The sequence below is a fragment of the Nanorana parkeri genome, unplaced genomic scaffold (genome assembly GCF_000935625.1).
Source record: "Nanorana parkeri isolate BGI_ZX_2015 unplaced genomic scaffold, ASM93562v1 scaffold386, whole genome shotgun sequence".
Taxonomy (NCBI): domain Eukaryota; kingdom Metazoa; phylum Chordata; class Amphibia; order Anura; family Dicroglossidae; genus Nanorana; species Nanorana parkeri.
The window spans coordinates 21980-32801 of NW_017306654.1; the positions used below are offsets into that span (position 1 = coordinate 21980).

Genomic DNA, 10822 nt, shown 5'->3' on the forward strand with positions numbered 1-10822 from the left:
GGGTTTGGGTTGGTGTAGGTAGGGGTTTGGGTTGGGGTCGTTGGGGGTTGGGGGGGGGGGGGGGGGGCATGACACTTCCCCCTCCTTTCCACAGCATAAATGTCAGCCCTGAGCTGGCATACCTGGAGCAAAGTGTGAATTTAGGATCATTGAAACTTGCGCAGCTGGAGCAGGCAATGTCTGCAACTGATTGGCCGACAAGTTTCAGCCCAGCTTTTGGCGAGCCAGCACAGCCACCCACTGTAAGAATTTCAGCTGATTCTTCTAAATCAGACAAAATTCTAACAGACTCTGGCCTAACTTGGTCTGGGTTATTTTCAGGGTCTGACCCCATATTATGAGAGCAAATCTGAAAAATCTGTAGACAGAGTTGGGCGATTTCAGGTTTCCTGACATCCTAAGACAACTAAGTAGAGGCAGAATCCTTCTTTTTTATTTTATTTTTTTTTTAACCACACAAACGGCCATGGACGTAAGGTAGTTAAAGCCCATAGGAGAACATTCACAAATTAGAGGATTTTATGCAGTTTTTTTTTTAATCTTCGATTTATTACTTTATCTTGTAACTAAAATAACATATAAGAACATAAAGTTTGAAATTTACATTGTTTCTTTTTCTGTATCTGGTAGTGCAGGGAGCTGTAATCCTGGGAGAGTTGCTGTCAGCTGTGAAGAGATCCTTGGCACGGATACTTGTCATCATAGTCAGCCTGGGTTATGGCATAGTCAAGTGAGTGTCTATCAGATGTTCCTGTCTCCATTTTATTTTTTATTTAACCCATTAAAAATAGCACTAACCATGGTTTTGGTCATGACAGCTTGTTATGGCTCTTTGCTATCTCTCTCTCTCTCTCTGTATAATATATATTGTATATGTCTCTAGGATAAATGGACACCAGGCAAAAAAAATTAAAGCCTGCCACTTTAAACCTATAACCCCTCCCACCTCACACCTGCCAGTTTTACTTCGTGTCCTCAGGAGAATGGATGTCTCCCTCTCTTCTGGTTTATTAATTTAGTCATTTAGTTTTTTCATTAAAGATTATACTTCCAAGAGCTGCTAGTAGATTCATACCGGATATTAATAAATCCTGGCAGTCTCTCTAGCTAACCGAGAGGGTAGGAAGCAGGTAAGTAGGTGTCCTCTGCAGGTCAGGTACACTGTAGGTGAATTCTGAATCATTTTTAAGAGGAGACTCATACTGGTAGCATTGTGACATGCAGGGCAAAGCCCATCGACACAGACTCTTGGCACGTGTGGGTTTGTTAATGTGTAAGGTCATTTTGGTGAAATTAGACTTGCATTTGGTTTCCATTGTCATTCTGCATGTTAGTTTATTTTTTCTTTGTAAAGCTGTAATTTCCTCAAATGTGTATATATTTGCAAATTGAGTGTATGAAAGAAAATCTGAAGAAATAAACACTACAACAATTTTGCTTCAGACGAAATACTTACAATGCAATTCTTTAAATATCAATCACAGACCCCGTCTAGGTGCCACACTGCATAAGGTTGTCATGGCTGGAGCTCTTTATCTCCTCTTCTCTGGTGTGGAAGGTGTGCTGAGGGTCTCAGGGGTAAGTGTGAGAACTTCAGTAAAGTAATGTGTAAACTTGAAACTGAGAGCATATACTTCTCTGAATGTCTGTAGTTTTAAGACTAGTCTGAGAGGTATTTATCAAAACTAGCCCAGACAAAAATCTGGAGCAGCTGTGCATGGCAACCAATCAGCATCCACCTTTCATTTTCAAAGCTTAACTGAACAGACTGAAGAGAGAAGCTGATTGTTTGCCATAGGCAACTGCTCCAGATTACGTCTGCTCCAGTTTTGATAAATTCCCCCCTCTGTGTTTTCATTTATGAAAATCATGCTTAAGGATGTCTAATAAGCTCTTCAACAGTTGCTTGCATCTTGGCCACTTTTTTTTTATCCTTGTGCTTTTTACCAATGGCTGAAATAAAATTAAATTTAAGCATGCTGGTGCAAGATATGTGTGCTATGCGAAACAGAGTTGATCCAGTTTTCTGCCCTTGGCAGAACTATACTGGCATGTCAGTAGACATGGGTGAAGTGCCCACCACCAGATGTTTAAAGGGGAATTGCAGGTGAAACACTGAATTCGTTAGCAAAGATTGAAGTGTCTGCATTTTTTTTTTTTAGCCTTGCAAAATAAGGGCTTTTGAGCAATGTTGGAGCAACAATAAACTTTAGTGTGCTCACTTACCATTTACAGGTCTGAGCCTTAGACTTGCTTTCCTTCATCTTGCATTGATCTGAAACAACACAGAGTGAAGTGCTGCAGTTCTCTCTTAAACTTTTTTTTTTTTGTCTGTGTGTTTTCTTTTTAAAGCAGCAGTTCCCAGCAATTATATGTTCTATAGGGGTGAAAAGTACTGCATGCCGCCATCCTTGCTCCCTGGAAAATGTTTAAACATGCATACTCCTAGCACATTAAAATGTGGGGCTACCCCGCACTGCAAAGGTTGACTGCACATTTGTGTCTAGGTGCTAAAAAAAACAAGTTGTACTCACCCGATCATTGCGAGCCGACTTGTTCGTAGATCGGTGAGGCTGTCTTGGGCTGGCCATACACTGCACTATTTTTCGCGTTCAAACTGCAGGCTGAAAGAGGAAAGTAGAGCAGATTACTCAATCAGCACTTAACAGTGTATCAATTGAGGAATCCTGCTGTTTGCATTGTATTCTGACCGCCAGCACATTCAGGCTACACACCTGCACGATACCCGGGACGCGCGTCCTGGGATCGTGCGGTCCTGCACAATGCAGGCAGCGATTGCCCCGCGGTCCCATTGATTTGGGTGACATCCGCACGGCAACTGCAGAAAAAAGGTTCAAGTACCTCTTCTTTCTTTTTTTTTGCGATACACGATGCGCGGCTGTTTTACACGGGCGGAATTGTGGTGGGAAACCGTGCGATCCGCCCAGCGTGACTGGGGCGCCATTAGAAAATAATGGCACCCACAGCGCGATTGGTTCACACCTTGGCAACTCCTGACTGCGCGGCATCGTGCACGTTTGTCGCACGGTGAGGTGTCGGCTAGATGTGAACCTAGCCTCAAACAGAAGCGGACCACACATCGGACTCTGCTGGGATAGTTTATTGAAGCCTGTACCACATCACTGGTGTCCCACACCCTCTGACCTGTTTTAACCAATCATGGGCTTAATTGTAGAGAATCTCTACAACTAAGCCCATGATTGGGTGAGGGGGTGGGCCTCGGGCCGGACACCAGTGATGTGGTACAGGCATAAATAAACTATTCCAGCAGTATTAGAACTATTCACACAAGTCTCTGCACTTAAAGATTATAAACTAATGTCCCCAACTAAGTCATACACACAGTTATATATTTGTTTATTTTTGTTTGGAGAAACATACAAACTTCATACACTTACCATCTCTGGTAGTCATTGAACACAGGGGTTACAAATTAACCACAACGCAACTGTGTTTCCCCATAGTAGTTATACATAGGAATATGGGGGTCATTCATAATAACTGCAATTCAGCGCCTCACAATGCATGGTATCTGTGTTACATTTATATAATTCATAATATATAATTCATTTATATAAATGAATGGCACCATAATGCATCACAGTACTATACGGCAACGTGGAGCCAGCCTTAAAGATCTGGTTGAAGACGGAGCCTAGTCTTTAATTCATAACACTGCATTTAATTTGGGTACATTTCTGCTTTATGTTAAGTTGAGCTTCTGCTACTTGTGTGTTATACCAATGTGTTTCCTTCAGAAAGAAGCCCTACGGTCTTATTTTTGTAAGATAATTTGTTTAGTTGGTGTTGTGTAATCTGTGCAGCATGCTTTGTCATACTTGCTCATCACTAACATTTACTTGTCCCCATGACATTAATACCATGTGCTCTCTCGATCTCTGCTCTAGCATTACTTCAGTACCGTAGCATTGATAGCACATCTGGCTCTGTCATTGATTGATGCCTGCATTCTCTTTTGGATATCCTTTTAGCTGCCATGTATTCTCATGGGCCTGTTGTATCTCCACTCTCATTTTAGCATCCATTAATTTTTTTTTCCCACTGTCAGATGGGCTTTCAGGCTAATGTGTTCAAGAGAATAAAGTACCAAATGGCTTGCTTTTTGGAGGCCGAGGCCAAGAGCAAAGGTGTTGTGCAAAGCTTTCTAATGACAGTCATTTTTATGGCTTCCCATAAAATTTGAGTAGTGTACAAGGCTAATGTATTGGTCATCCCTTGTGTTGTTAATGCATGAATTTGTGTTCTTGATATATATTATAAGCACTCGGTCTCAAACTTTATAGTGACTTCATTTCTGGCTCCTGGGCTTATTGCTCATATATAACATCCTAGAAAGAACTGTCTTATGTATCTGTACATGCTGGCACTTTGGAGATTGCTGGGTTCACCTGCATACATCATAGAAAGAAATGACCTGGGTGATGAAATACATGCATATTGCAGGTTAAATGGGTGTGAATGCATGAACTAAAATTAATCTAAAGCAAAGAGTTGACCTTTCATTGTTATCCATTGAGGGATGCATCTTCTTTAAGCAACCTAGGGTTATACTGTCCTCTGCAAGTGAAAGGGACACTTGACACTTAAAAATCTGGAGGCCATCCCCAGGGACTATTACCCCTCCACGCCAATCATGCTCAGCTTTGTTTAGTGTTCTTAGGAGAATGAGAGTCTGCTTGCTCACAGGGTTTCTTTCCTTTTCCCATGGTACTTCATGTGTTTGAGGCACTCGTGTCCGGGTTAATTCCTGAGCCCACTCTGTCATCCTGGGGTACTCATTCCTCTTTCTTTTTTTTTTTCCTCACAGCAGTGGTGTTTTCACCTGTTATGATGTGGTTTATGTCCCTGGTAGTGCAACTTGTAGCTCCTCCTGATCGCAAGGGCTTGGGTTTTAAATCATCAAGCTTCTGTGTCCTAGCTTTGTAAGGCTGTGACATGGTCCTCTGTACATATACGTTTTCTACATTTAAAAAAGTGGATGTCTTTGCTTCCGCAGATGCCGTTCATAAGGTACTTTGTTGGCTTATTGTTTACTTATTGGAGGCTGTGTCCCTCAATGGATGATAGAGAAAATAAGATTTTTGAGCTCACAGTAAAATCCTCTTTTCAAAGTCTATTAAGGGTTATAGTCCCTAGGGGCCACATACTAGTTCATTTTTCTTATACACTGAATAGGAACTTGTACTTTGTACCTGGCGATCCTGACAGTCCTCTTGCTTCGCTATAGGTTTCTAAGTACGTTAAGCATGGAAGCAGATCCATGCTTGGCATGGTCAGATCGTGTTGCTTTAGCTGCTTATCGGACCTACAGTATGCCATTCTGCTTGGATGTACAGTGTGCCAATACCATCTGTTGTCAGCCTGGCTGATGCCCCTCAGTCATTGCTGCGGCCTGGTGCCCCCTAGCTAGGTTGACATGCCTCCTGCCCAGCCCTGCTCAGTCAGTGCTGTGCAGAAGAGGGATGGTGAGGGAGCTCTTGCAGTCACATGACCGCTGGATAAAACAATTTTTATATGGTAAAAGGCAACTTTTTCTTACAGTTTTAAGGGTTTTTCCAAATGCCTAGAAGTGCATATGAATAGATACTGATAGTTTGATATTCTGATTGGTAATTACACACTTCACAATAGTTGACCAACTATTGATAGTTCACAATAGTTTAACCTGTAATAGCTGGTGAAGGTGTTCCTAAAAAAAAAAAAAGGGAGTCAAGGGGCAAAGGACTAGTCACCAGTACTGCTTGTGGACTCCCTGCAGCTGATCTTTCTCCATTATTGACTTACAATACTGTGTGGAGGCAACTATCTTCGTAGGGGTGGGGTTTTGCTTCCTCATGTCAGCCTTTAGCATCAAGACCAGTGAGCAGTGTAGTAGTGACATCACCAAATCTCACAGGACTAGCAGCCAAAGACAACAGTGTATTAGATCTCACACTAAAGATATATATAGCTATTAGGCTTTAGGCACAAGAGTGTCTAGGAACACTTGCATACAAGGAGTGCACTGCTGTTTTTGTAAGAGATATGCAAGACAAAAGTAACATTTTCAAGGTACTGTTTAAGTGTATACAGGAGAATATTTTGTTCAGCCCGTAGGCTGAACGAAAAAATTGCCTCCATTCACGCTGAGCAATGCGCACGGCTGAATATTTTTCCATATTTTCGAATGATCTACTTCTGCTGGAAGAATAGGGTCACCAATGCAGTGTGTGTACCCAGCTTTAGGCACAATAAACCTTTGTAAATTATTGTTATGACATAGCAAAGCTTCACTTCACTAGCTCAGGTCTACCTTTAAATCAGTTGTGTTGCACCAAGCTGGTTGTTGGTAATAGTTTTTCTTTAGATGTTCCTTTAACTGAGTAGATATCTACAGTAACACCTCGTACTAGGTTTCACAGAAGGACTAGTCATATATATGGGCCTAATCTCAGGGAACTTCCCCAAAAGTGAACAGTATTCTTATGAAGTGAAGTGGAAAGGAGAAGCTTATTAACCCTTGTGACTATGATCTCTAAGGGTATTACAAACATGTAGATCGTGGGTAATCATTCGCTTATCACCTTTTTGTTTTTGTCATATACCGGTTATGTACATGCACTGCATTTATTGTTTCTTTATAAAGGAGAGCGCCATCAGCATTTTTAATAGTGAAGATATATTTCCGTATCAGAAATAAAAATAGGACCTTTGTGTGGACACTTATTTATCTTCGTTATGCTAAAGCTCAGTGGTTGTGGAGGGGCACAGATGCACTATTACTCCCAAAGGTCTTAAAGTGTTACTCAAGGCAGTGTTTTTATTGCTTTGTGTGTCTCCACTGAAGAATTCTCCATCACCTGGACAAGAATTGAAGGGAATCCCCCCCCAGAGGAGAAGGACATTATGAAAAACCTGATGAAAAAACAAGGGGCGCCTTCCCTAGTGTAGATACATGTTTATTAAACAAATGTCTAAAGTAGAGTAATACTCACAAAAGAGTAGATAACATTGAGCCTTCAAAATCCAAGGTTGATCCTCATTTTAGCAAAAAGCAAGACACAGCATGTGAGAGCTGCACAGATGGCGGTTCCTGTGTGACAGCACAGTATGCCTAGGCTCTGTTTCCCTGTTTAGGACAGTACAATGAGGAAACCTAACCTAGGCATACTGTGCTGTCACACAGGAACCGCCATCTGTGCAGCTGTCACATGCTGTGTCTTGCGTTTTGCTAAAATGAGGATCAACCTTTGATTTTGAAGGCTCAATGTTATCTACACTTTTGTGAGTATTATTCTACTTTAGCCATTTGTTTAAAAAAATGTATCTACACTAGGGAAGGCGCCCCTTGTTTTTGTTTTTTTCATTAGATATCACAGTTTCCCTGACTGATGTGGGGCAGCGGCCTGTAGAACTTCTGCATGTATATCTCTTCAGTGGAGTGGTCATCTCTGGTGCTATTGGTATTTATTTTCAAAAACCTGACTGAAGTTTTACTCAGTCTAATAGGGAAAAAGGTTTGGCTGGAGTTTTACCTTAAGGTAAGGCAAGTGTTCTCATAAGACATCAAAACATTTTTTGGGTCTCCAGCTACTTCTTGGCAATACATTTTCTAATATTTTTCAGTTCTGTTCTATTTACTGGACTTGTTAATTTACTTTGAAGTGTCTTATGAAATGTGTTTTGGTCTTAGATGAGATTCTGTTTAGCTAGGATTTGGTGGGTTTTGGGTATTGATGCGGTTAGTCCTAGCCATGTAGAAATGGATATAACCCAGGGTGTATTCCACATCCCAAGCCTCTGTTCATACAGGGACTTATGGGATTGCTGAGGCAGATACAGGGTGGCAGTCTGCATGTAATCATACAATTACATGTGATTTGGAATAGATGATTATGTCTGAACGCATCGATCCTGCATCCAGCCACAGTCATCTATCCTAAATTGCAGGTAATTGTGCCATGTATGATTACACGCAGACTGCTGCTGACAGTTGCAGCCACTGTCACCCTGGCATTTAATTCAGTGGGTACAGCGGCCGCATCTAAAGGAAACAACTGGGATTCCTGCTGCAGGAGTCCATAGGTTCTTTGCCGTAGGAATCCCATAATGCCCTGTGAAAATGAGGCCTAAAGGCATGCTGTACGTTATTGTCTGAATCTTGGAATAGTTGTCTCTTCTCTCATGTCTCTTCCTTGTCCTTTCTTTGCTCCATTCCTGGTATAGGCACAGTCTGATCTCGCCTCCCTGGCTTTTATTCCTCTGGCTTTTCTTGACACTGCTTTATGCTGGTGGATATCCTTCCTTGACTACTTTCGTTGTGTCTACCCATGTTACTTTGCCTGTCTGGACTTTACATTTACAGCCGTACTCGCCAAGTGAAGTGCAAAGTGCAGTAATTTTACCAAACCAGTTACTTTTTATACTAAAAGCAAGAGTAAAAACTATTCTGATTGGGTGTTCAGATCATTGCACTTTGCCCTTTAAATAAGGCTGTCAATTTGTAAGGGATTTTGTTAACAAAATAAAAAATCCTGTATAAAAAATACTCTGATTATAGCAGCCATTCACTGCCCCATGAGTGCATAAACGTACATAAATGGTTGTCTAAGGCCCCATTCACACCTAGGCATACTGTAATATGCGTGTCTGTTGCGCGTTTTTTACCGCGATTTGCGGTAAAAAAAAGTCGTGCGATTCCAAAGGCTACTTGGCTGTATCCCAATGGAAAACGCCCTACAAAACGGCCCAAAGTAGTCCTGGGACCTTTTCAGGCGTGGGCCGTTTTGTAGGGCGTTAGGGACGGGCGGAAATACGGCAAGGTGGGAACGAGGGCATTGACTACAATGCAATTTTATATTTTTGACCGTTTTGTAGAGCGTTCGTCGAGTGCAAAATGGTCAGGTGTGAACGAGGCCTTACAGCTTCATAGTACATTCCAGCTGTTTGATTTCATCTGGTGGTTTATCAGGAAATTTTAAAAGCAGTTGAACCATACACTGGCGCCTTCAATCTTGTTCAGGAGGTCAGAGTCATGCATTGAAGAATCTACTCCTTGGACAGCTGTTTGAAAACACAGTTGATACCTACTAGCAGTTGGCATTGTCTAAGCTTCATCATCCAATAAAAATGAAACCCAGCTGATATTTGGTCTTGACAACAAGGTTTTGAAGAAAAGAAAGTGCAGTCACCTTTAGTTGCGAGCACTTTATATAACTGCATAAGTTTTGATTCCCCCCCGACAGCCTATTTAATTAATTTATTTTTGTGTTGAGTATAACTTTTTTCTATGGTGAGATTATCAAACAAGTGCGCTGTATTAGTTAGTGTGTGTACATTTAATAGATGATATCTTGGAGTTCCTAACAAGATTACAACTTTTAGTAGATTATATTGTTTCTTTTAGTAGAATATATGATCCTTAAGATTTCAGCAGTCCTGCATTTTCCTTAACCACCCTGCACATCTTCATAAGCCTGACACAGACCATGAAGCTGCTGAGACTACGAAGGAATGTGGTCAAGCTGTCTCTTTACAGACACTTCACAAATACACTTATCTTGGCTGTAGTAGGTAAGTCTGATTGTCCTGTGATTTTATGTTTACTTTAGAATAAGATGTATGTATGTTCTGAATTAAAAAATTGTCACGCCACTCAACTGCTTCCTCTCTAATGTGACCTGTGATGTCACTTCCATTCTATACACTGTGATGTAACTTCTATTCTATATGTCTATACATTGAGTGGCCAGATTATTGTGTCCACCCCATCAGTACTTCGTTGGGCCACGAGATGACTCTGTTGGGCCGCCTCGTGACTCCACGAGATGATGAAAGGTGATGCGAGGAATCTGACACTGCACTGTTGCCCTTCTGTTGTCTTGTACCAGTCTTGCCATTCTCCGTTCTGCCCTAACATTGACTAGTCGCTGACGGCCACAATTCGCACGTTCAGACCCAGATTTTCGGCTGACAGTCCAGTCTTTAAACACTTTAACAGCTGCTCTTGAACATTTAACGAACTCTGCTGTTTTGCTGATACTCGCTCCATGGCTCCGAGCGCCAACAATCCTCCCACGTTCAAAGGCTGTTAAATCGCGTTGTTTACCCATATCTTCATAAAAAAAATCACTTCTACTGTCGTGGTAAACAACCTGCTTCCCTATTTATAATGGTCTGGCCCTCTAGCAACTTCAGCGCGAAATTATAGCTAATTTGCCTACCAACGTCAGGTGGTCATAATAATCTGGCCACTCAGTGTATAACAAGATAGTCCTTTACATGGCATGTCTTGATAACAAATGTAATCTATCTATCCTCTTCTCATTTCTGGATTATAATAATGGTGTTATCAGGAGGTGTGGTGTAGCAGTAGGAAGAGCAGCCGAGTGATTCTTCACACCTTTAATTGTCAGCTAGGGCTGCAACTAATGATTATTTTCAGAATCGATTAGTTGGGCAATTTATCGGTTAATCGGATGAAAAACGTGAAATACCATCCTTAATTTAGAAAATAAAATTCACAAATGCAGTGTTACAAACATAAAGTTTACTTCAGAATAAAACTGCACGCACAATTTTTTTGCAATCTCACTGCACTGGAACGCACTGCATCGTGGTAACGTGTGTTTTAGTGCGGGCTAACAGACTGGGTGGGAGGTGGGTTTGGTGTACCTTTGAAATGAATGGCACTGCAATGCCCCACCCGCAGCAGAATTTGTCAGGTCAGAAAAAAATTACTTTTTTCCCCACCTTTTTATTTATATGTGTGTATATATATCTATATAGATATAGATATATA

The 10822-nt window shown here is 41.4% G+C and overlaps 1 protein-coding gene across 1 annotated transcript in view; it reads left to right on the forward strand.

Moving 5' to 3' along the window:
- The window catches only part of TMEM87A (transmembrane protein 87A), a 45060-nt gene that overhangs the window by 11928 nt on the left and 22310 nt on the right, over positions 1 to 10822 (forward strand). Inside the window, exons 9-12 of the mRNA XM_018559256.1 lie at positions 631 to 730; positions 1485 to 1578; positions 3930 to 4001; positions 9486 to 9594. Of these exons, the coding sequence (XP_018414758.1) occupies positions 631 to 730; positions 1485 to 1578; positions 3930 to 4001; positions 9486 to 9594 (375 nt within the window). The remainder of the gene's footprint in view (positions 1 to 630; positions 731 to 1484; positions 1579 to 3929; positions 4002 to 9485; positions 9595 to 10822) is intronic.